General features: G+C 47.7%; 1 protein-coding gene across 2 annotated transcripts in view; it reads left to right on the forward strand.

Annotated features, from left to right (window-relative positions):
- The first annotated feature begins 4,870 nt into the window (after positions 1-4,870).
- LOC142244620 (scinderin-like) overlaps positions 4,871-27,420 on the forward strand; it is an 83,013-nt gene continuing 60,463 nt past the window's right edge. The window contains exons 1-3 of one of the 2 annotated variants that reach the window (XM_075316876.1): positions 4,871-5,098; positions 6,474-6,624; positions 8,105-8,266. In XM_075316876.1, the coding sequence (XP_075172991.1) occupies positions 4,902-5,098; positions 6,474-6,624; positions 8,105-8,266 (510 nt within the window). In that variant the 5' untranslated portion in view covers positions 4,871-4,901. Of the gene's footprint in view, positions 5,099-6,469; positions 6,625-8,104; positions 8,267-27,420 lie in introns of both variants that reach the window. The other variant, XM_075316877.1, reaches the window with a different exon arrangement.

The raw sequence follows: 27,420 nt of genomic DNA on the forward strand, positions 1-27,420 counted from the left end.
GGTGCAGAGGTTGTTGTCAAACAGACCTTACCCTGGAGCCTCGCAGGTCCCAAGATCCCTACTCCACATAGGAAGACGGCAGTTTTGTAAGCGGCACACGACAGCTGAGGGTTCGTGTTACGTCACATTGGATATATTAGTAGTAAATGTAGTAAATCAGTGCAATATAAGACATTTTAAATTATATCCTATAACTGGAAAGTAATGTCTTTCTTGTCATAGTTTGATTTTTTGCTTCCTGTAGCCTCTGTATAAATGAGGAGAGGGTAGGAGGGGGATGCAGCTGCATGACAATATGGAATTCATGCTGTGAGAGAGGAAGGAGGAGGATCATGTTACAATCTCTGTGCCTAATGATCCCGGATTACAATCACTTTCTACATTTTAAAGCAGAGGAGATACCTGATTGTCTCTGCCTTCACTCCAGGAAGATCCCGGCCAGCATAATATCAGTTATTCTATTCAATATGTATAAATGTGGATCCAATCATATAAAAAAGATACATTCTCCTGGAGTTCTAGGGTCCAATGGTTCCCCCCATTTGAAGAAGATTTGGAAGAATTAATAAAAAAAAAATGTAAGCCCTTTCCTGTCCCAAAATCCCTTCCAAATTATTGACTAAAGCAGTTTAAAGGCAGAAAACCAACTTCATTACTATTAGGTCCGAAAGTGATACAATACTTTTTGCCTTCGCAAAGTACCATGTTAAGAGTTGAAGTCACCAGTTGGGAGTTGTAGTTTCCCACTATCTGGGTTGCCCCATTCTACAGATAATGTATTGTCTTTATCGGTGAATGTGATGCAGCGTTTCAGCTCATACGCATGACGGTGAAATGTTGCTGTACACGGGACGATAATGGCGCCATATCTCGTGTTTTGTAGTCTCGGTTCTTGCAACCAGAAATAAACTGATTTAGTGACCAATATAACAGCTTATAGTCACTATAGGGCGGTAGAAAGTCATGCACCAGGCACCAGGCACCAGTGCAGTACAAAGTGATTCTCATCGGAGATCCGGGGCGCCTGGCAGGAAGATGGATGGATGGATAAATAAATGGATGCATGGATAAATAGATAAATGGAAGAAAGCATATATAGATGGATGGATGAATAGATGGATGGAAGAAAGGATATATAGATGGATGAATAGATGGATGGATGGATGCATAAATAAATGGATGAATGGATGGATGGATAAATAGATGGATGAATGGAAGGATAAATAGATGCATGGAGGAAGGATGGATGGATGGAAGAAAGGATAAATAGATGGATGGATGAATAGATGATGAATGGATGGATGGATAAATAGATGGATAAATGGATGAATGGATAAATAGATGGATTGAAGAAAGGATAAATGGATGAATAGATAAATAGATAGATGGATACATGGATGGATGGATGTTGGAGGAAGGATGGATGGATAAATAGATGGATGGATAAATAAATGGATGGAAGAAAGGATAAATGGATGGATGGATGGATGGATGAATAAATGGATGATGGATGGATAAATAGTTAGATGGATAAATGGATGGATGAATGGATAAAAGGATGGATAGATCGATGGATGGATAGTAGGATAAATGGATGGATGGATAAGTAGATGGATAGATGAATGGATGGATAAATGGCTGGATGGATTGATAGATCGATGGATGGATAAATAAATAGATGGATGGATGGATGGATGGAAAAATAGATGGATAAATGGATGGAGGAAAACATGGATGAATAAATAGATGGATAGGTGGATGGACTGATACATAAATAGGTGCATGAATGGATATATGGATGGGTGGATGAATGAATTGATAGATGGATGGATAAATGGATACATGGATAAATAGATGGATGGATGGATGGATAGATGAATTGATAGATGGATGGATGGATAGATGAATAAATAGATGGATGGATGGATGGATGAATTGATGTTTGGATGGATGGATGGATAAATAGATAGATGCTGTGACATAGGAGTCATCTGACTGATCTATCTCTGGTCAGTATGCCTGACCAGAGCCATCCAAGGGCAGCTTAGGGGTATGTAATGAGTTGATGCTGTTGATGGTGAGACAGGCTACAGAATACATGATAGATGGATAGGACACACACAGAGCACACAGGGGCTTTATAGGCCCACAACTTGGGGTCAGATGATCGTGTTGGATCTCTGTACTGCCACTATGTATAGTATTCGTGAGGTGGTACATTGTCCCAGAGTAGAGAGGGACATAGCACTACCAATAGTCTCTAGATTGAAAATTGCCACTTCACAGTATTTGAGAAGTAAAGAGTGATTGATCTACTGCAGCGAGAATAGAGTCTATATGGAAAAGAACTGCGTAACCAAAGAGACCAGCAGATCACCTAAAGCTAGAGGTGACAAGTGCCATGTCCATGAGATCTAGAGAGAAGGCCAAAAAATTCAGAAGCATAAAATGATGGTAGAAACAATCTGTACCCAGGCGATCTTCATGAGAAACGCGGAGGTGATGGCTCGCCTGTAGAAGTGTGTATGATGAGCACGAGAGGAAACAAGTAGAGAAGATGTTGAGGGTCCATTAGGCCACCACTGGTAGTGAGACTCAAGAGAAGGAGCATGTACTGCGAGGGCAGATGAGAAGAGAAGTGTGAGAAAACTACTCCTTCATCCACTCTAAGATGCTGCAATATTTCACATCGCATCTCCTGTGCAGAGCAAACAACATTAACGATCTCCTGGGGTCACTGTCTGAGGAACCTGCCTCTGAATTCTGGCATCCAGTATTTAGCATATGATTAGGTCTGCAGATTCCTGTCATGTCACTGCATTGTTACTATTTTGCTCCACTTTTTCTTCCTGTATACTACAAATTACAACCTGTTCTCACATTCTCTAATAGCTCAGTGTGTTATTAGGTTGATTCCCAATTGAAAGGTCACTGGTTCAAATCGAGGAACGCCATGAAGAAGATTTCCTAAGAAAAGAAAAACAGCATCATCCAGCTCCTTGATAGCGATCTCTTCTCAATCGAGAAAATTGCCAAACTGCATCATGTGAGGCCTTGACAGTGGGAAGAATGCAAAATGAAGTCCGTCCATCCATTCAGAAGAGGTGACGTCCAGGCAAAATATCAGAGGCAACAAGTCACTCATCACAAGGTCTATGAGTTCTGGTGACACCCGGCAGGTATGCTTCATAACAGTGACATCACAGACGCCCATGCAAGACCGAGCGATGCACGTTACACAAGTCTAGAATGAAGGCTCGAAAAAAGGTGAAGAAGCTTCACTTTCGATATCGTCATAAGAAGTGTAGGCTCAAGATTACAAAGAAAAACAAAAAGTGGAAGATTGGAAACGGGTGATTTGGAGAGATGAGATGAAAGTCACTAGACGGCTCTGATGGGGGGAAAATTAGTCTGGAAGAAACAAGGGAAAAAAGGGGCGAACGGAGCAAGAAACTGAAGGAACTGTCAAGTCTGAAGGAGGAAGCCTGATGATATGGGGGTGTTTCACAGCCAAAGTTGTTAGATACTTGACCGGGATCGATGATCTCAATTCTGAGCTATATGTGAGGATCCTACAAGACAAGTTACTTCATACACTTGAGTGCTATGGGTATGAAAGGATGACATAGTGTTCCAGCAGGACAATGACCTGAAGCATACGGCGAGATTCGGGAAGAAATGGGACTATAACAATGAAGAAGAGGAGCTGGACTGTCCCCACAGTCCCTAGACCTCAACCCAATCCAACACTTGTGGTAGAGGTGAATAAAAAACTGTATACAAACCCAAGTGAGCCGACCAGTATACACCAACACTGGGAACGTGGAGAAGAGACCTGACCAGTATACACCAACACTGGGAACGTGGAGAAGAGACCTGACCAGTATACACCAACACTGGGAACGTGGAGAAGAGACCTGACCAGTATACACCAACACTGGGAACGTGGAGAAGAGACATGACCAGTATACACCAACACTGGGAATGTGGAGAAGAGACCTGACCAGTATACACCAACACTGGGAACGTGGAGAAGAGACCTGACCAGTATACACCAACACTGGGAACATGGAGAAGAGACCTGACCAGTATACACCAACACTGGGAACGTGGAGAAGAGACCTGACCAGTATACACCAACACTGGGAACGTGGAGAAGAGACCTGTCCAGTATACTCCAACACTGGGAACGTGGAGAAGAGACCTGACCAGTATACACCAACACTGGGAACGTGGAGAAGAGACCTGACCAGTATACACCAACACTGGGAACATGGAGAAGAGACCTGACCAGTATATACCAACACTGGGAACGTGGAGAAGAGACCTGACCAGTATACACCAACACTGGGAACGTGGAGAAGAGACCTGACCAGTATACACCAACACTGGGAACGTGGAGAAGAGACATGACCAGTATACACCAACACTGGGAACGTGGAAAAGAGACCTGGGATCAGATTTCAGTCGAGATATGCTTGAATCTGATGGAGAGCCCAGAAGGATTCAGAAGAGGTGAAAGCCAAAGGGGGATTTACAAAATATTAACAAAATAATAAGGAGCAAAACAGTAACAATGCAGTGACCTGAGAAGAATCTGTTTAACTAATCATCTGCTAAATAGTTGCAGGTAAAATTCAAGATGATTGTCTATTGACTTTTATAGATCCCGTGGTGGACTTCCCCTTTAGTCTCCCTCTTATATGCTCATTGCTTTCTAGATATTTCTTAGTGATAGGTGTAGTAAGTGTGAACGTGCATCTCTCAGTTTATGGCGTTATTAGGCTGTGATTGGCCTGGACGGGCAATCTCCTCCCTATATAATCCAGTTTATTACCTGTGCACTCTGCATCCTGATACCATTGATTCAGGACGCCGCAGATCACAGCGATCCACCAGTCATGGATGTGAAACGCAAGGAGTTTGAGAAGGCTGGCAAGAAAAGTGGCCTTCAGATCTGGAGGATCGAGAAGCTGAAGCTGGCGGAGGTCCCCAAGGAGCACTATGGAAACTTCTACATAGGAGATGCCTATCTAGTGCTCAACACGGTGGAGATGGGGCTGTATAAGATTTACAGTCTGCATTACTGGCTGGGTAAGTCTTCATGGGTCTTATATTCCACTTTTATGGAACCAATACGACAACACACTAATTAGTTAAGATTGAACGAAAGGAAACGCTACATGGTCTTGGCAAGTGGATCACGGTAGGTCACCCCAGGAGAGAAGATTGTAAGATTTCCCTGATACTAATACTTATATAATGTGTATATGATGTGTGCCGCCCCCGTGCCAGCAGCCGGGCTGCTCGGATCCGGATCCACGGTGGCTCGAGGGGTCTCCGGACCCGGGGGTCGTGCGGCCACTCGATAAAAGGGGGCTATGTATAGATGGACTAGAACGTTCGTGACGCCACCCACGGTGCGTGGTAATGTGAGGGACCACTACTGCCGTTGGGGAGCCCGGTGACGATAGTGTGGCAGCCTGATGTTTAACGCCTCCATGGGTAGGGGGTTTGTGTCCCGGGGCCCATTGGATGGATGGTGTTTGGGTGCCGTGGAGGATGAGAACAGGGGTTTTCAATGTACTCACTCAGTCCAGGGAATAACAACACCGACAGCTTGTAAACCAGAATTCTGAGCACCACTGCAGCTTGGAGGGAGCACGCTGGGTCCGTGCCCTTGGTGTTGCTGTTAGCCTGTGGCCCTGTCCTTGGCACCTTCGTCTCTGTTGGACCCATGGGTATAAAACTCTCCGGGTCCCGCTCACCCGTGTGGCTAACGGAGTGAGCTTGCTCTCAGGGTTCACGTGTATGATTTCTTTGGACTGTATTGGGAAAGTCCTATCCCATCGGTGCGCTAGCACCCCAATTTTGGAGCGGGTTGTGGATGACACTTGAAGTCTTCACCCCCCGTCGGGTAAATTACCGGAACGCGTGAAGCTACTTTCCGGCCTGGGGTCCACGTACCCCATCGTGCCCTGGCCCCTGCCCAGAAATAGCTCTAGACCGCCGGCTGCCTTCCTCGGCAGTCCGTGCCCCTTGACACTACCCCCTGCGACCGTGGTTCCAGCTCCTACCAGGCCCAGACCAACGTCTGCCACCTAGTCCTGCAGGAGCCCAGCTCCGTGACCTCTCCTCACGAGGGTCACCACTCCATCTCCTCTCTTTTCACTCTCCACTGCTCAACTTCCCAAGCTCAACTGTCACTGCCCTCACTTTCCCCTCACCAACCCCCCATGTTGGTGGCCCTATTCCCTTCAGGCCCCACAATAGTGTGTCTGGTAGGTAAAGAGCAAAGTGTTCCTAGGATTTTGATTGGCTAAGCTGTTAGCAACACCAAAGGACCAGGACCCGTACCAAGGAGGGTGGATACCATTCAGAAGGGCAGGTTGCATGATACCCTGCGACGACCTGATAAGCCAGGGTGTCACAGATGCATCTATGTAATAACACAATGTAACCCTCGTAGGAAGTGAGTGCACCCAGGACGAGAGCACAGCTGCAGCCATATTTACTGTACAGATGGACGACCACCTGAACGGAAGAACCGTGCAATACCGGGAGCTCCACGGCTGTGAGACCAACACGTTTCTAGGTTATTTTAAAACTGGTATCAAATATCAGGTACAATAAACCTCATGATTTACAATTTATGTACAAGAATATAACTACTGTAATACTGCTCCTATGTACAAGAATATAACCACTATAATACTGCCCCTATGTACAAGAATATAGCTACTATAATACTGCCCCTATGTACAAGAATATAACTACTATAATACTGCTCCTATGTACAAGAATATAACTACTATAATACTGCTCCTATGTACAAGAATATAACTACTATAATACTGCCCCTATGTACAAGAATATAGCTACTATAATACTGCCCCTATGTACAAGAATATAACTACTATAATACTGCTCCCTATGTACAAGAATATAACTACTATAATACTGCCCCCTATATATAAGAATATAACTACTATAATACTGCCCCTATATACAAGAATATAACTACTATAATACTGCCCCTCTATGTACAAGAATATAACTACTATAATACTGCCCCTATGTACAAGAATATAACTACTATAATACTGCTCCCTATGTACAAGAATATAACTACTATAATACTGCCCCCTATATATAAGAATATAACTACTATAATACTGCCCCTATATACAAGAATATAACTACTATAATACTGCCCCTATGTACAAGAATATAACTACTATAATACTGCCCCTATGTACAAGAATATAACTACTATAATACTGCTCCTATATACAAGAATATAACTACTATAATACTGCTCCTATATACAAGAATATAACTACTATAATACTGCCCCTATATACATGAATATAACTACTATAATACTGCTCCTATGTACAACAATATAACTACTATAATACTGCCCCTATGTACAAGAATATAACTACTATAATACTGCCCCTATGTACAAGAATATAACTACTATAATACTGACCCTATGTACAATAATATAACTACTATAATACAGCCTTCTATGTACAAGAATATAACTACTATAATACTGCCCCCTATGTACAAGAATATAACTACTATAATACTGCTCCTATGTACAAGAATATAACTACTATAATACTGCCCCTCTATGTACAAGAATATAACTACAATAATACTGCCCCCTATGTACAAGAATATAACTACTATAATACTGCTCCTATGTACAAGAATATAACTACTATAATACTGACCCTATGTACAAGAATATAACTAATAATATACGGTAACTACTATAATACAGTCTTCTATGTACAAGAATATAAGTACTATAATACTGCCCCTATGTTCAAGAATATAAGTACTATAATACTGCCCCTATGTACAAGAATATAACTACTATAATACTGCTCCCTATGTACAAGAATATAACTACTATAATACTGCCTCCTATGTACAAGAATATAACTACTATAATACTGCTCCTATGTACAAGAATATAACTACTATAATACTGCCCCCTATGTACACGAATATAAGTACTATAATACTGCCGTCTATGTAGAACTATACACATCTTCGGTATGTAACCTATGATCGGGTTCCTCCTCAGGCTGGTGGAGTGTCCTCCGGGTTCACACATGTGGTCACTAATGATCTCTCTGCTCGGCGACTGCTACACATCAAAGGCAGGAGGGTGATCAGAGCTACAGAAGTTCCCTTCACTTGGTCCAGTTTTAACAATGGAGACTGTTTCATCGTTGATGTTGGAGCTGTGAGTAAAAAAACTAAATGAAAATATGATTGCGATACATATGATAGATGATCTGTGTCTTCTATGTAAGGGCTTTGTGTACTGTATACATCTAATATGGAAACTGTGTAAAATATTCCTTAAATATGTAAATAGGGGCTTCTGAATGTTTAATATATTAGTGATGCATATGTGTAAAGTGTGAGTGGTGTATGTCTATAATACTGTATGAGAGCAGTGTATATTTGTAATATGTGATTGGTGTATGTTATATTTGTATAATATGAGTACAGTGTGTAATATGTGATTGGTGTGTGTATATACACTGGAATTCAAAATCAGAAAACAATGTATGATCACTTGTTTTTTCCCGAAATGATGTAATCTACATTGATGACCATGCTCCGGTTTTGTGTAAGGGGCGCACCGTGCCACTAGAGCAGGTTTTGACAAAAGATCCAGAGTTTATCAACATAAAACCTTTATTTTGCCCAAAACCTGATGCTGATAATTAGAGAACAGCAATGACTGTATAGAGAGATGATCAGTAAATGTTCTGCAGTAACAACAGTCACAATCAGTAGGACGTGCACCGGCCGTCGCTGTGAATGACACCAGCACATCTGCAGCCACAGGACATCACTAGTCTCTCACACTGCTCTGGTGGGATTTTGGTCCACTCTTCTTCCAGTCTTTTCCACAGTTCTTTGACTGTTGTGAGTTTCTTGGCCAAAACTTTGTCACCAAGGATTGTCCAGAGGTTTTCTATTGAGTTTAGATCAGGACTCGAGCTGTGGTCATTTCATTGTTTCCAGGAGCTGCTTGCCCCGTTTTGCTGTGTGACAGGGGGCATTGTCCTGCATGAAAATTGCTGCTGATTGAGTGATGTACACAAGTAAGGAGCCGCGTGTCGTGAAGAACGTTCTGATCCACACTTGCATTCACTCTGCCATGTAGCTGTATGAAAGGTCCAACTCCTGCTGCAGAAAACAGTCCCCAAACTATGACCCTTCCTGCACCACCTTTCACTGACTTCTTAACACACTTTGGGTTCAGTCTTCTCCCAGTTTGTCGATGAACATAATGTTTCCCATCAGACCCAAATAAATTAAACTTGTTTTCATCCCTAAAATGACCTGTGGACACTTCTCCTCTATCCACACATCATGCTCCTCACGAAAGGTGAGTCTAGCCTTGTGACTCTTTCTGCTGATGAGAGGTTTGGTCACTGCAGAGTGGGCTTTCAGTCCAAATGCTCTTAAACGTTGTGACACTGTATGACGAGACAGATGCTTACCCTGTTCAGTGCTGAGCTGGCGAGCAATTCCAGCTGCAGTTGTGTCGCCCTGGGCAAGCCAGGGGACACAGGTCACACACCACCACACCCCACATCCCAGGTAGGCACATCCAAGCTGAACCACAAATCCTTGTTGCCTTCCTCCAGGAGTCTGATGATGCACACCAGGGGGTGGGCCAGGCGGTTGGCTCCGCCCACCAAGGAGCTCACAACTCTGGAGGCAGGAAGTACCAGGCAGTTAGAGCTCAGGGGGAGATGGAGTGAGGAGATTAGCCCAGGGAGGGCTAGAGTAAACAGCAGAGAAGTGAAAGTGAAGGAAAGAAAAGTGGAAAAGGAGGAAAGCAAGAAGTGGTGACAGAGCAGAGAGTGTGCAAGCCTGAGAGCCCAGCTTTGTGTAGGGCCAGAACAGCAAGGTCAGCGACGGCGGTGACTGTCCGGAGGGGGACCGTTTGGAAGTTCCTGGAAGGACCCCGTTGGCTGTGTGCCCGGTGGTCTGGAGCAGTGTTCCGAAAGACAGTCAGCACCAGGGCAGGGGCCTCTCGGACCCCGGCAAGGCTAGGAGTCGCCAAATTTGCCAAATCCGTCAGTGACGGGGACGTAGATTCCCCCAACAACCAAGTCCCGATTGAAGGCAACAGTCCAACCTGTACAACAGAGACACCGCCACCGCCAGGGCACCAGTCTCTGAGGGCCAGCGCCTGCGGGCAAAGTGTAGTGCTCCTCCGGCCCAGCTTGAAGCCGGGGAGCGGGTTACCGGTGGGGACCCATCGCAACCAACCGTACATACAGGTGCAAGGAAGAGGGACATCACCGTCACCTATCTGGGAAGCAAAGCAGCCGTCTGTGGGACCGTCCTACCAGCCGTTGGTTTACCGTACAAACTGTGTCCGTGTCTCAGGCTGAGTGAGTACCACAGTGCCGCAAGGCACAGCGCTGCCCCCGCGTCCCTGCGCCCACCAGGCCCTGCACCTTACAAGCCATCACCGGGCCCCGGGATCACCAACCCCTACCCACGGAGGGGCAACACAACACCTGGCTGCTCCCCATCACCATCCCCGGGATCCCCGCATTGAGCAGCGGTGGTGCTACACATCACCACAACCGTGGGTGGCGTCACGGACATTATCCCAACACCCCAAACAACCCCCCTTTCACTCACGGGCGAGGAGTGCCGCTCGAGGAAGCCCCCGGGATCCGGCCTACGGCTCGAGCCACCACTGAGCGGCCGGACCCGAGCAGAAGGGGTGAGCGCGGTGTGCTGACACCCTCCTCCCCGCCCGCGACACAGTGTGGAAACTATTATCCATGGAGATTCTCCGCATTATCCTGTCCTCTCTTGCATTTGTCTTAAAAGGATGCCCACCTTCTTGGAGGACTTGAAAGAGTTTATGTTGTAACGATGCAATTTTCTCAAAATCACAGACTTGGAAAGACCAACTTATCTTGGTATGGCTGATAGGCTCATTACTTTGGCCTTCATCTGGAGACAACCTGTTGCCGGAGGGTTTCAGTCACTTTGGAACGGCACACCATTTTTGCAAAGTCAGTGGAAACTAGAAAGTTAGGAGCCAGTTACATAGGGTTTGTCAGATAATTAATGAAATAAGCACCAGGTGCCAGATTAACACCAATAACTTGCAGATATCTGAAAATGTTTTCTAATTCTTATTCATTTATCTCATTTACATTTTTATTATTTGCTTTACAATAAATTCAATTTATGAAATAAGCTTAAAATCCTGCGAGTTTCCCCATGTTAGGATATAATCACATAGGACAACACAATGACCGCAACGTCTAGGAAATTGTGTGTGGTTCTCTAATCTTGATCTCCGGTGTAGATATAGTAGGATTGACACTAGTGCAATATTTCTTTAGGAACCTTGTAACCAGATGTGACAGGGTATGCGGTAGAGCAGTGAGGGACACCAGGCCAAGGAACAATCCAAAGGGCTTTATTGGAACCACAAAGATAAAGCACCAAACATGAATACAGATCCTTAAAGTCTGCAAGGAGTCCACAACAAAACAAAAGATCCAGGGTCGCCTCCCGGTATTCCAACGCCAGGGAAAATATGGCAATGGTCCTTATATGAGTTCCTTGAGTCCAACAGGGTGAACAACAAAACACAATCCAACGTGGCCACTAATCTCCAGTCTGTAATAGTCCATACACAGGTCCTAGGATCCAGCCTCAGCTATAGATCCTAGTCCTTCTCCAGCCGAGATCCAACTAACTGAACTAACATGGGTCTCATTGTTCTTCTCTCCTGGGATCAGCCCCTTAGGTGGGCAGAAGGGTCCAACTACGCCTGGACACTTGATACATGAATGGACTTTAGACTCCTGGCTCTTTCTTGTTTACCAAGTTGTGGATTGGAGAAGTCCAATGCTGAGAAGAACAAACAATCCCCCACCAGTAGTACATACAGGACAGTCAAGGAGAGACAGACTATTACATCATGAGCACAGGCGGGGGAGGGACACACTGTTGTTATATCATCTATCCTTAATGGTAGTTGTGCTTAACACTAATATCATATAGTTCCCTCTCCTTCTAGCTTGTACTTCCCTACAAAACTATAAATCAAACTTTAGGGCTACAAATTGCTCAGGGAACTACGCATACAAGGTCATAGTACCTGGACATTTGGTGCGATAACAACAAGGTGTGTTACGAGTGTATCTACACCTGATAGGTAGCACGACATTCTATATCTGCTCCCATCTACAGGTATGTAGCAAACACGATCATATCAGGAGATCATGATATGTTGTAGTGTCATAAACGCAACCTGTCACCAAGTGTTTCCCTTATAAGCTGTGGCCACCACCAGTGAGCTCTTATATACATCATTCAAGAATACTGTATATAAGAGCCCAGAATGCTCTGTATAACATAAAAAACACCTTTATTATACTCACGTAGGGGGCGGTCCAGTCCCATGGGTGTCGCTGCTCTCGGTCCGGCGCCTCCTCCATCTTATGCGAGTACCATTCTCCTTCCCACCCCGTGTACATGACACATGCTACATCATCCACGCAGAGGCCATCATTGCACTCCTGCGCTTGCACACTTTGATCTGCCCTGCTGATCTATAAATGGGATATTGACTTGAATTTCTCACCAAATGTCACTAACAACCCATCAGTTCCACACGGGCAAAGGAATGAACCATAGCTGTCCATAATTTTAATAATAAGAAATGCCAGAGAGAAAAAGTATTGAACACACTTACTGAAATGTATTTAATACTTCATACTAAAGCCTTTGTTGGTGATGAAGCGTAAAGATGCCTCCTGTAAGGAGAAACTAGTCACCTGAATTGCTCAGGTGGAATTTTGGCCCATTCTTCCACACAAACACTCTTCACTTTCTGAAGGTCCCATAGGCTCCTTCTATGAATAGGGATGAGCGGACCCATGGAAGTTTGATTTCGCCAAGTTTGGTTGAACTTAGTTAAAAGTTTGATTCGGTATCCAGACTTGACCCTGGACCCCGAACCTCATAATGAGGAGCCAAACTTTTTGGCTCTAAAATGGTCATTGTAAGGACTAATGGGCTGTATAAGGAAGCAGAATGGCGATCTGAGCAAGACTACTGCCCTGCAAACAAATGTGGATAGAAAATAAATTAAATATTTAAACAAAAACAGCATGAGATGCCCCCTATTTTTTATACCAACCAAAGTAAAGCAGACAGCTGGGGGCTCGTATGGGTATTTTTGCCTTCCCATACTAAAAATAGCAGCACACAGCCACCACAGAAGTGGCACGTCCTTTAGATGCACCAATTCTGGAGCTTTGCCTGGCTCTTCCTGATTGCCCTGGTGTGGTATCAATCAGAGTAATGTTTTTGTGGTTGAAGTCTATCTTGTTCCCAGCAGCGTACAGCCATCTTCCCCATGCTGAAAGCTTGTTAATTGGCTGTGCTGCAGCCTTTCAACAATTCGACCACGGACTTCCGTGAGAAGTCTGTGTTCGAATTCGAGCCCCGGACACTAGGTGTCCAGTACGAACATTGAACTTTACTATTCGGGTGCACTCATTCATATTGTTACGAACCGGCGCCGCCATAGCCGCAAGCAGCCTGCGGCGGTTCCTGTTGGGCACAGGCACCGGCTGCCGTTCTTGGCCGTGCCTCGGGTTGTCCAGTTGGCTGCTCCTTCCACCACGTCTAAGTGTGGAGAGGCGGCTAGTGCACATGCGCGCGCCGATTTACCCCAGCCAGAGTCTAAGCCCGGTGTTTTGCCTAGTGAGCATGCTCAGTCTGATTGTGTCATTTCTGAGACTAAGTCCTCAGTTCAGGCTACTGAGCATGCTCCCACAATTAATCCTAACAGCCTCTTTGCACAGATACTTGGGCTTTGTGCTGTGTCTAAGTTCTGGGATGTGCCTACTGAGCATGCTCAGGCATTTAGTGCATCAGAGGCTAGGTCCGGTAAGGACCTCACTGAGCATGTCCGTGAGGTGGCAGGCCCTGATAGGGCAGAGGGTGTCAGGTGTCATGATGGCGTGGCCACTCCGGACTGGCTCGCAGATGCCCGCCCCTATGATCTGGCACCTCACCATTGGTCGTCAGACGATGACTGGTGAAGTGTTTGGGGCGTGGCTGCCATGAGGTCATCAGTGACGTGGCGGTTCCGGATAGGCTGCTGGTGACGTCGCTGATGATATGGCACTCTTCTATTGGACCTTGGTGGTTCCAACCTGAGTTTGGGAAAGATCTAGGTTATAAAAGGGGCTGGACACAACATGGAGGTGCGCAGTCTTCACTCTTATTCACTTAGAATTCATGGTGGCATAAGCCTTGCTGGAAGCGGTAGGTAGGGCTAGGCGAACGGTGCCTGTCACGCCAAGATTCGTGGCTCAGCACATGAGGGCAGGCGCCGTGCTTCCTTGCTACCGTTCCTGTTGTGCTAGAGCAGTCCAGTGGCGTTAACTGGGCTGCAGCTGCTGCGTCACCTGTCCAGTTGTGCCTCCTATGCACACGGACAGCATACCTGCTGCGTCACCTGTCTGAGAGTGCCCTCTACGCACACGGACAACGCACCTGTTGTGCCACCTGTCCGGTTGTGCCTCCTACGCGCACGGACAGCATACCCCAGGACCCCTATGGAGTTAACAGGGTTTTCCAGGATTGGGTGTGTGAACCTGTTGTCCTCCTTGGCTTCCCAGTCAACACTACTGGTGTGATCCCTTGGCGTGACATGTCCTCTACACGTGTGGCCATTCGAGTAGTGACCAGAAACGCTAATCGAAGGACCATTCGGCCTGTCGTGTCTGACACACGTGGCCGACAGGGCACTGTCGCAGCGGTCTTCTCGGTCAACGCTACCTTTTCACCATCCGGCCTGACGTGTTCCCTGCACACGTGGTCGGGGTTGCGCCAGTTCCACCGAAATGCTAACTGGGTTGTCGTCCGGTCTGATGTGTCACTACACACGTGACCGGTTCCCTGGGTTACCTCAGAGCCATCCAGCTCTATAGTCTCCGCCTAACCCACAGGGTGCCAGCAGCTCCATTACCATCTGGAGCACGGTGGGCCCCGACTGGCGATTGGGATATATACCCCCTGGTCTTAATCTGCCGGTTCCCCCATAACACATATCTTTGAGCAATGAGCTTCAGTTCCTTCCAGACATTTTCTATTGGATTCAGCTCCGGGGATCGGCTCGGCCATTGTAGCAGATTTAATTTCTTTCTCTGAAACCAGTTGGTAGTCTCCTTGGACGTGTGTTTGGGATCATTGTCTGCTGAAATGTCCTCCTTCGTTTCATCTTCATCATCCTGGTAGATGGCAGCAGATTTTTATCTAGAATGTGTTGGTACATTTGTCAAGTTATCCTTCCTTCAAGTATATGAAGTTTGCCAGTTTTGTATACTGAAACCACCCCACACTATGATGTTCCCACCTCCACACTTCACTGTTGGTGGTTTTAGATTGATTTGCTTTTTGGCCTCCAAACATGGTGTGTATTATGGCATCCATAGAATTAAATTTTGGTCTAATCTGACCAGAATATATTCTCCCAGTACTTCACAGACTTGTCTATTTATTGTTGAGCAAACCTTGAACCTGCTTTTTGTTCACCAGTGGAGTCTTGCGTGATGAGCGTGCATACAGGAGCATGCATACAAGCCGTCGAGGGGGAATACATTAGTTATTGTTTTCTTTGAAACAATTGTACCTGTTGACTCCAGCTCTTTCTGTAGATCTTCACAGGTGGTCCTTAGCTCTTGGACAACTCTTCTGATGATTGTTTTCACTCCTCTTTCCGAAATCTTGTGGAGAGCACCTGTTTGTGGCCAGTTTATGGTGAAATTATGTTCTTTCCACTTCTGGATTATGGCCCCAACAGTGCTCACTGGAACCTTCAGTAATTTAGAAAATTCCTCTGTAACAAATGTCATCAATATGTTTTTTAACAATATGGTTGCGATGATCTTGAGACAGCTCACTTGTTTTGCCCATCGTGAGATGTTTCTTGTGTAATGAGACACCTTTTTATAGGCCATCAGTTGAACCAGATGATATTATTTTTCACTAAGTCGCAGGAAAGCTTTCTAATTCCTGATAAATTTCAGCTGGTGTTATGACTTTTCATGGCTTTTTGCGCTTCTCTTTTTGCATGTATTAAATACTTTTCTCCTGTGTAATTTCTCATTATTACACATAACTTAACCCTAGAATGCGCAACCATAGAAATCTTTACTAGTAACCTAGTAGCCTAGCAGGCCTGCGAGGCACCAGATATGTGTTCTAGGGTTAATTTTTAGGCATCTATGGTTTGATTTCTTTGCCTGTGTGGATTGGATGGGTTGTTACTGACATCTGATGTGAAATTCATCTCAATAACAACTTTATAAATATGTTTAATTAGAGACGTGTTCAATACTTATTTGCACAGCAAACTATCAATCTTCAGTTTTAGGGGCAGGGGCGGGTTGGGTGACACAAAACCATTAATACAGGCGTAGGGCAGCTGCCACAGAAACCACGTGCCCTAAGGCCAAATGAGGAGTATTGGAAGCAGAATAAAACCATGGAAGAAGAACTGCTGCTCCAGACAAAATGTAGATCTAATACACTGGATGATGTTGGTCATGCTTTCAAGTGTGGCAAGCGTGTTCAGACCAAAAGGAGTCTGAGCACAACAAAAAAAAACATCAAAAAACCACACACAACGGGGGAATACCAGGTACACAATAAAACGGTGGGCCCTGGCACTAGTGGGCACCTCCTAACCTCACCTGCAGGTGTCCTTACTCTCCTAGCCAGTCCCTATACAGTCTCTGTAACCTTCACTGAGCAGGAACTTGGGAAACCCTATAGATACTCTCACTAGTGAGAGACATGTGAGGTACACTAGACCCACAACTGCACTAGTAAGACAAAAGGGTAGGAGAGACAAACAGCGGAAAACTTCAACACAAATGGATAAGGTACGGCTGCTGGAACGCTCCAACTCAGCTCCTTCCACCAAAGGGGCCAGAATACAAATGGATTTATATCTTCAGCAATGACTGCTGGGTAACACCTCTATTTAAACCTGAAGGGTGACTACAAAGCTACTGCAGCTGAAGCACTCAGCTAGGGACTGCTAGAGAAGCTGCCAGCAGCAACACTGACATTAACCATTTCAGTGCAAAAAGAAACAAAACCACATTTAAGTGTGGATAGCCAGATAAACATGAGAGGCTCCAATCCGAAAGCTGTCATCAGTCTCCAAAAACAGGGAGACTACCATGACAGTGTGTGAGAGGGGATTTATTTGTATGCGTTTTGAAGTGAAACCCAACTTCTTCTTCAGGAAATCCACTAATTAACCAAGGATGGATTTCTTGATGAAGAAATGGGGTTTCACGTCGAAATGCGTAGAAATAAAACACCTCTCTCACATCATCCAGTGTATTGGATCTCCTTTTTGTCTGCAGTAGCTCGATTCTTCTTCCACGGTTTTATTCTAGTTCCAGTATTTCACCAATTGAAGAAGATTACATCAGCCTGAGAAGGCTTACAGGACCTTGAGGGCGGCAGCATGAGCTTCTGCATAATGTCTTGGAGCGATCAAATCACTTAGCATAGCACAGAATTTGCAGGAGCTTTCAGAGTCTGTATAAAAGCAGAGGCAGGGAATGCAGCAGCTGCTTTGCTTTGACTCTGGATAGCAAGAGAATGTCACAGCTAGCAATAAAGATAGAGTAAGCCAGAAAGCACTGAAGAAACTGTCCGGATAGTGTGTGACGATTACCACCTGCTTACCCATAGCCTTGTGTGTTGAGTCCACCTTGACATTCTGTAGAATGTATTCGACATAATGTAGAATAATGTAGAAAGAGCAACACAGTCTTAGTGTCAAGACTCTCTCATGGCTCTGCTTGTGCAGAGGCACTGTATGTGTTTGTTTTCCTTCTGTCGGTTTCCTCAGGGGGTTAAGTCATTTGGAAGGAGCCGATTCTGTACGGCCTCGTTCCGGGGGTCATGCTTTTTATTGGAGTACAGTAGTTTCTCTCTGAACTCTGCCGGTAATAATTCCTGCTTTGCAGTGGGCGCTTCTTGGTTCCCATGAGTTTCTGATCTTGTCCTGCATCCAAGTACTCCCTATTCTGACCTCTATTCCGTCCAGTCTTGTCTTACTTCCCTGTCTCCGTACCCGCTCTCCACCTGACCTCCATTCTGTCCAGTCTTGTCTTATTTCCCTGTCTCCCTACCTGCTCTTCATCTGACCTCCGTTCCGTCCAGTCTTGTCTTACTTCCCTGTCTCCGTACCCGCTCTCCACCTGACCTCCATTCCGTCCAGTCTTGTCTTATTTCCCTGTCTCCCTACCTGCTCTTCATCTGACCTCCATTCCGTCCAGTCTTGTCTTATTTCCCTGTCTCCGTACCTGTTCTCCCCCTGACCTCTGTTCCATCCAGTCTTGCCTCATTTCCCTGTCTCCCTACCTGCTCTTCACCTGACCTCCGTTCCGTCCAGTCTTGTCTTATTTCCCTGTCTCCGTACCTGCTTTCCCCCTGACCCCCATCCCGTCTCTTCTTACTTCCCTGTCTCCGTACCTGCTTTCCCCCTGACCTCCGTTCCGTCCAGTCTTGTCTTATTTCCCTGTTTCTGTACTCGCTCTCCCCCTGACCTCTGTTCCATCCAGTCTCTTCTTACTTCCCTGTCTCTGTACACGCTTTCCCCCTGACCCTTGTTCCATCCAGTATTGTCTTACTTCTTCCGTCTCTGTTCCCGCTCTCCACTTATAATCCCCTCTCTGCTCCCTCCCCTATATTATTATTATTATTATTGTTTATTTATAGAGCACCATTGATTCCATGGTGCTGTACATGAGGGGGTTACATACAGAATACATATACACGTTACAATAGACAGACTATCACAGAGGGAAGAGGGCCCTGCCCTTGCGGGCTTACATCCTAAAGGATTTTGGGGAGGAGACAGTAGGTGGGGTGTAGGTCGGGCGGCAGCTCCGCACGGTGGTGGGGCGGCAGCTCCGCACGGTGGTGGGGCGGCAGCTCCGCACGGTGGTGGGGCAGTGAGGTCATTGTAGATACTATACTTACTTGTCTGCTCAGCTTCTGACCCCGGTTTGTACTCTGACTTCGGCTCTGCTTCCTTCTGGCTCTTGACGTGACCTCCTGGCTTTCCGACCCTCTGCTCTCACCTGACTCCGGCTTTGCTTGCTCCTCTGTACAGACGTGACTTCTCGGCACCGACCTATACTTACTGACTACTCTCTTGCATCCCCGCATTGGTGCTAGTGACCTCTAGTGGGCTTCCTCTAGACTGCACTCAGGAGCACTTCATCCTCCATGAGTTCCTGCACTCCCTAGTGGTAGCATCACATTTAGGAGACCTCGGAATGTTCCGTATCTTTTCAGGATATTTGAAGTACTTGTGATTTGAGTCTCCGAAAACGTAATTTTTATGAAAAATATATTGTTGCTGTCAAATTTGAATTTCAAAATATTTACTCAATTCAACTAACCATGGTAACAAGATGTAGGAGCCAAGGACAGCAGAATGAACCTTTGCCCATAGTAAGGAGAAGTCACTGCCTTCAGCTGATGGATTCCTTGTAGCTCAAGTTCAGCGGGTTGAACATTGGACTTTATAGTAAGTTTTGCTTTTTCCTGGGTAACCGTGGCAGCGGCAGGAATTCTTTGTCTACGATATCTTTTTATTTTCATGCAGTTGCATTTTAACCTTAATCTTTAAAGTTGGACTTTTCACATATTTGTAGCATTTAACCCTGACGTTCATTTATTGGAGGCAAAGGTATTTGACTGCAGATAAGGACCCTGACGACCGATACACGCGGCTCAAAAATGCTGCAAATATTTCCTTGTTTTGAATCCTATTAATTGTTGCAACATGTAACAAATATGTAAATGACTGATACATATTTATCAGGAAATTAATGCATGTAAAAATACTAAGGATTTCCTTCTAGAAAGTACATTAATGGAAATCAGAACACTTGTAAGAAATGCTATTATGCACGTTTTAACCCTTTGTTTATCTCTTAATTGGGCAGTGAACTTTCATCAGCTTTTGCATATGTGTAATTCTAAAAATTTATTTATATTTATAATTATTAATTTAATTTACAATTATTAAAAAAATAACTTCAAAATATATATTATCAGAAAAATAGGCTGCTTTCTCCACTTATGAGCCACTTCTTTTCTCCTCATCACCATCCAACTCCTGATTACTCCTCCTCCACTTGGAGGATAGGGATCCTTGTGATAGAAAGATCTAATATTTACCGCTGGAATCCTGTGCTGCCGCTGGGATGGTCACCTGATCTCTTAGCGCACTGATTGGCTGCAGGGTCAAGTGACCGGTGGTCAGGATGTCAACAAGCCTCAGCGCAGGCGCAGTATAGGAATAATAAGTTGACTCGCCCACCCCAGGGCTATGGGACACCCGGTGCCGGGCCGGACTAGTCCGGGGGTAGTCAGTGGTGGCTGGGCCCGACTCCGTGGCCCTGGTGGGTGTCAATTAAATATGGCTTCAGTGTTGGGGGTGATTAAAGTAAAGTTTATATTCGTGACGCCACCTGTGGTTTGCGGCTATTAAGCCGCCGCTGCTGTATGGGGCCTCCGGGGCTGATGGAATGGCAGCTATGGTGGTACTGCTCCCCACAGGTGGAGCAGTACCCCGGGGCAACAGTTGGTGCTCGTGAGAGTCTATGGTGTGATGGAAGTCTATGCAGATGAAATAACAGAGGCAACACCAGGGACTGCAGTTTCAAGATGTTTACATGTTTACTCACAGTTGGTTATTTGACACGGCAGCTGTCCGGTTGCCCACTGGTGTGCGGGAATCCCCTGTCAGGGACCTCCGCCGATCCCGGGTAGATCTGGGGGTAAATGCCAGTGCACCCCTCTATGTGTTTCTTCTCAGCTGACTTCACTAGCCTTGCCCTTGTTGGCTGAACCTGGCTCGGCCTCCACTGCAGCCTCCGGGCTGGGGGCTCGCCTGTCAGTTATTTGCCCCTTTTCTAGAGGTTCTGCTGTGGGCTGGGGTCCGGGGAGCATGCAGATTCCCTCGGCATCGGTTGTTAACCTTTGGAGTTGACTTCTCCTCCTCCAGTGACTAGGGACCGTCCCCTGGATGCAGCTTGATCCCTCCACCGATGTTCCTGTGGAACAGGCCACCAGCTCAAAAGCTATCCGTGGCCCTGGAATCCCTTCGTTCCCTGCTTGGTGTCACCTGGACCCTCTGAGTCCCAGGATCTTCACCAGGAAGCGTCACTTTCTTCTTTTGCTCCTGACTGACTAGAGCACTACTCTTCGTTCTCCTCTGCCTCCCGCAGACCTCCTCCTCCTTCTCCCCTCTCTCTCAGACTCCTCAAACTTGACCTTCCTTTCTCTGTCTGCTCTCTGGTGGCTCCTCCCACCTCCCAGTTGCTAAGCTGCCACCCAATTGGACGGGGATGGGACTTACCGGCCCTCCAAGGCGAGCCAGCCTCGAGGGTTGCTGCCACAGTCCCCTGTCCCTGTGTGTGCCTACCAATGGGTGTAGTGCGGATTTACCTGGGAACTGGCATGTACCCCTTTCCTTACCCAGGATGGGACATCACACCTCTGGGTGAGGTGCAATGTCTCTGTGGCGACGGAAGCCTCAGGGGCGCCACAGTGGTATTTCTCGTTTCCTTTTATTAGAAACTCTGGAAACTTTTCAAAAGTAGAGGAAAAACTTTTTGAATTTTTTTGTTTTTGATTTTCCCTTGTTTTCTTCTTGATTTTGTGTTTATAGTATAAAATGAAATAAAATATTGAATTAATAATAAAACTGATGAATTAGTTATGCTCAGTGCCTGAGGGGAGGGGTATGAGGCGAGGACCCCAGTTTTGGCTTTTGATATTTTTTGTCATGCTCCAGCACTAAGCATCATACAAAGTATCTGGAGAGTTGCATTAAAGAAATTGAAAAGGGAACATAAATCATTCATTAAATGGCGCAGGCGTCTTAAAGTGTAACTAAACATTGGAGAGTATTTTGATTAGAGATAAGCAAATCTGTCAAATTCTAATTTGACAGATAAGCTCAAATTTGGACAGGAAATTTGATTTGCATCGAGTTTATTTGGTGCGGATCAACTTTGAAATTTAACAATGTTTTTTATGCACCGAGGTCTCTTCAAAACCAAGGATATAGGGAATGTAGTGTTACAGTATAAAAATAAACATGACACTCGCCCATCCCGGGCCTCACCTGTCCCACTGCGAAAATCCCCCCATTTACTGTCTCTCTTAGGGGGGTCTGTGGCGACTCCAGCACTTACCAGGCTACACGCCATGTCATGGTGGTGCTAGAGGGGCAAAAAGTTTGTCATCAGAGCCAAAGAGAGCTGCGTGGCGGGACAGGAGACGACCGGAAGAGGTGAGCAAAAGTGTGTGATCAGAGCCGGAGGGAGCTGTGTGGCGGGACAGGAGACGACCGGAAGAGGTGAGCAAAAGTGTGTGATCAGAGCCGGAGGGAGCTGTGTGGCGGGACAGGGGACAACCAGAAGAGGTGAGTGTCGCGGGCGGCGGCGCAGGTCATGGCCAGTGGTGAGCTACCCAAGGCACTCGGATATGGGATCGTGGCTGTGGCTTGAGTGGCGGCCGGATCCGGGGCTCGTGCAGCAGCCCGTCGCCCACAACGTAATAAAGGGGGTATTTACAGCGGAAGAGTTTGGCAGTGACGCCACCTGTGAGTGGCGGTGATTGTTGGTGACACCGCCGTTGCCTTGGTATAGGACGCCCGGGGCTGATGGGCAGCAAGATGGTATCCCCTACACGGGTAGGGGAGGTGTTGTCCCGGGGCCCAGGTGTAGGTGGAGTGCTGGGGCGCTGTTTGCAGGCTGGATCAGGTGATACCGGTGAACTCACTGTGTAGAAATAAATCACTCAAAATCCAAGTAGTAAACCAAGTGCGGGACACCGGTAGTCTCCGGAGGGGTGTGCTCGGGTCCCACACACCGGTTGACAGGACAGGGGCCCTTCCTCCTGCACTGCAGTGTTTTGTCTTGTGTGTTGACTAGTCCGCATAAAACGTGAAAAGTCTGTTCCCGGTGTCTTTGCTGTGGGAGCTATTGCCCGCGAGATCTGACTCTTGGGATTTTTGCAGGCACTTGCAGAAACCCTATTCTCCGCGTTGGGCTTCCGTCTCGCTCTATCTGGGCTTAGTGGTGGGACAAGATGTGGAATCTTGTCCCCTGCTGGCTAATTGACAAGGTGCTTGTGTCGCGGGCGGGGAGGAGGGCGTCAGCACACCGCGCTCACCCCTTCTGCTCGGGTCCGGCGGCTGCCGCTGCTCAGTGGTGGCTCGAGCTGTGGGCCGGATCCCGGGGGTTCTCGAGCGGCACTCCTCGCCCGTGAGTGAAAGGGGTTTTTGGGTGTGGGGATTGTTTATTGTCCGTGACGCCACCCACGGTTGTGGTGATTTCACCACCGCTGCTCTATATGGGAAGTCCCGGGAATGATGATGGGTAGCAGCAAGTTGTTGTGTTGCCCCTCCGTGGGTAGGGGTTGGTGATCCCGGGGCCCAGTGATGATATGGGAGATGCAGGGCCTGGTGGGCGCAGGGACGCGGGGGCAGCGCTGTGCCTTGCGGCACTGTGGTACTCACTCAGCCTGAGACGTAGACACAGTTTTACGGTAAACCACACGGCTGGAAAGACGGTTCCCACGGACGGCTGCACTTGCTCTCCCAGTAGGTGATGGTGATGTCCCTTTTCCTTGCACCTTTGTTTCTGTGTTGGTAACGATGGGTTCCCACCGGTAACCCGCTCCCCGGCTTCAAGCTGGACCGGAGGAGCTCTACTCTTTGCCCGCAGGCGCTGGCCCTGAGAAACTGGTGCCCTGGCGGTGGCGGTGTCTCTCCTACACTGGTTGGGCTGTTGCCTTCAATCGGGACTTGGTTGTTGGGGGATCTACGTCCCCTTCACTGACGGATTTGGCAAATTCTGGCGACTCCTAGCCTTGCCGGGGTCCGAGAGGCCCCTGCCCTGGTGCTGACTGTCCTTTGGTACGCTGCTCCAGACCGCCGGGCCACTACCCGTCTGCGGTCCTTCCAGGAACTTCCAAACGGTCACCCCTTCAGACAATCACCACCGTTGCTGACCTTGCTGACTCCGTCCTGCACACAGCTGGACTCACTTCAGGCTTTCTTTCTGTCACCTTTCACCTTCCTTCAGCTTTTCTTACTCCTCCTTTACCACTTCACTTCCTTAACTCATCTTAGCTGTTTACTCCTCCAACTCCACACTCTATCTCTCTACTCAAGCTCTCCCTGAGCTCAACTGCCTGGTTCTTCCCGCCTCCAGAGCTGTGAACTCCTCGGTGGGCGGAGCCAACCGCCTGGCCCACCCCCTGGTGTGGACATCAGCCTCTGGAGGAAGGCAACAAGGATTTTAGTTTAGCCCTGGTGTTCCTAACTGGGGTGTAGGGTGTGATGGTGCAATGACCTGTGACCCCTGGCTTGCCCAGGGCGTCACACTTGCAGCTGTCCTCGCCCTGGGGTCCAGGTACCCTGACTGTGCACGGTCTCCGGACCGGATCCCCGCTGTTGGCACCGGCGGGCTACAACCCCGCCCCTGTCCACCTAAGGTCTTCCGCGACCGGATCTCTGTCGCCTGTGGACCTACTCTGCCGTCCGCCACCTAGTCAGCTCCGGTAGTCCGGGAGCTACAAACCCCGACTACCACTTCACTCCTCTCACTTCCTCTGCTCAACTCTAACTATGGGTGTTCCCTCCCCTGACACATGAGGACCCCTAGGTGGGCGTCACCATCTCCTGGACCCGCCCACTGGTGTGTCCCTATTGTCCTGGGGGGGTGACTAGGCTTTGTGGCTGGTGTATGTACCTGTGTGTGGGTTTGTGTTCGTAGGACAAGGAGGAGGGGATCCTGCATCCGGAAGATGGATGCAGTCTCTGTGACAACCTGGTTTTGCCAGGACGTCACATGAGTATTATTCATTTATATATATACTAGAAGGTGGCCCTATTCTAATGCATCGGGTATTCTAAAATTAACATATTGTGTAGTTAATGTATGATTTTTGTTATATATATAGATGTTGTTGTGTGTAGTTGCCAAGTGTTTGTGTAGGGCGCTGTACATGTTCTGGGTGTTGTCTGGGTGGGGGGGGTGAGAGTGGTGTTGTATGTGTGTTGCGTTGTGTGTTGCGTTGTTTGTGGAGTGCTGTGTGTCTGTAGCTTTGTGTGTGTGTGGTGCTGTGTGTGTTGCGCGGTTTGTGTGGGTGTGTGGGGTGCGTGTGTGTGTTTTGGGGGGAGGTATTTTTTGTGCAATGTGTGTGTTGCGCAGTATGTGCAAATATTTGTGTGTGCCGCTGTGTTTGTGTGTTGTGTGTGTGTGTGTGTGTCGTTGTCTGTGTGTGTGTGTGTGTGTCTGTGTAGGGCGGTGTTTGTGGTTCCCAGTGTGTGGCGGTGTGTGTGTGTTTTGGGGGGAGGTGTGCACCCCTCATCGTGGTCCACCCCCCATGCTGCACCCCCATCGTGCTGCATCCCCCATGCTGCGCACCCCCCATCGTGTTTCATCCTCCCATTCTTGGCACCCCCCATCGTGGTCCACCCCCCATGCTGCACCCCCCATCGTGCTCCATCCCCCGTGCTGCACTCCCCATCGTGCTCCATCCCCCATGCTGCGCACCCCCCATCGTGCTCCATCCCCCATGCTGCGCACCCCCCATCGTGTTTCATCCCCCCATTCTGGGCACCCCCATCGTGCTGCACTCCCCAACGTGCTCCATCCCCCATGCTGCGCACCCCCCCATCGTGCTCCATCCCCCATGCTGCGCACCCCCCATCGTGTTCCATCCCCCCATGCTGCATCGCCCATCGTGCTCCATCCCCCATGCTGCACCCCCCATCGTGCTCCATCCCCCATGCTGTGCACCCCACATCATTTTTCATCCCCCCATTCTGGGCACCCCCCATTGTGGTCCACCCCCCATGCTGCACTTCCCATCGTGCTCCATCCCCATGCTGCGCACCCCCCATCGTGCTCCATCCCCCATGCTGAGCACCCTCCGTGTTTCATCCCCCCATTCTGGGCACCCCCCATCGTGCTCCATCCCCCATGCTGCACCCCCCATCGTGCTCCATCCCCATGCTGCGCACCCCCCATCGTGCTCCATCCCCCATGCTGCGCACCCCCCATCGTGTTTCATCCCCCCATTCTGGGCACCACCCATCGTGGTCCACCCCCCATGCTGCACTCCCCATAATTTAATAGGAGTATAATGGAAGGAGTAGTCCTGGGGGGAAGGTGTACTGGTGCCCAACGTGTGCGGGGGGCGTGGCCGAGCGGGCATAATGTGAGGGGGCGTGGCCGAGCTGGCATAGTGTGAGGGGGCGTGGCCGAGCGGGCATAGTGTGAGGGGGCGTGGCCTAGCGGACATAGTGTGAGGGGGCGTGGCCTACCGGGTATAGTGTGAGGGGCGTGGCTTAGCGGGCATAGCGTGCGGAGGCGTGGCCTAGCGGGCATAGCGTGAGGGGCGTGGCCTAGCGGGCATCGCGTGCGGGGGCGTGGCCTAGCGGGCATCGCATGCGGGGGCGTGGCCTAGGGGGCATATCGTGCGGGGTGTGTGGCCTAGCGAGCATCGCGTGCGGGGGCGTGGCCTAGCGGGCATCGCGTGCGGGGGGCGGGCCTGGCCAAACGGGTAATCCATGCGGGGGGCGGGGTCAGGCCAAGCCGAGCGGCCAATCCGTGTGGAGGGGCGGGGCCAGGCTAAGCCCCGCGGCCAATCCGACGGTTGTCACTGTAAGGACACAATTTTGGAGCAAGACAGACAGACAGACAGACAGAATAAGGCAATTATATATATAGATATATATACGGTATATATATATATATATATATATATATATATATATATATATATATATATATATATATATACAGTCATATGAAAAAGTTTGGGCACCCCTATTAATGTTAACCTTTTTTCTTTATAACAATTTGGGTTTTTGCTATTTCAGTTTCATATATCTAATAACTGATGGACTGAGTAATATTTCTGGATTGAAATGAGGTTTATTGTACTAACAGAAAATGTGCAATCCACATTTATACAAAATTTGACCGATGCAAAAGTATGGGCACCCTTATGAATTTCTTGTTTTGGACACTCATAACTACTTTTTACTGAATTACTAAAGCACTAAATTGGTTTTGTAACCTCATTGAGCTTTGCACTTCATAGGCAGGTGTATCCAATCATGAGAAAAGGTATTTAAGGTGGCCACTTGCAAGTTGTTCTCCTATTTGAATCTCCTATGAAGAGTGGCATCATGGGCTCCTCAAAACAACTCTCAAATGATCTGAAAACAAAGATTATTCAACATAGTTGTTC

This window comes from Anomaloglossus baeobatrachus, chromosome 6 (assembly GCF_048569485.1).
Source record: "Anomaloglossus baeobatrachus isolate aAnoBae1 chromosome 6, aAnoBae1.hap1, whole genome shotgun sequence".
NCBI classification, from domain to species: domain Eukaryota; kingdom Metazoa; phylum Chordata; class Amphibia; order Anura; family Aromobatidae; genus Anomaloglossus; species Anomaloglossus baeobatrachus.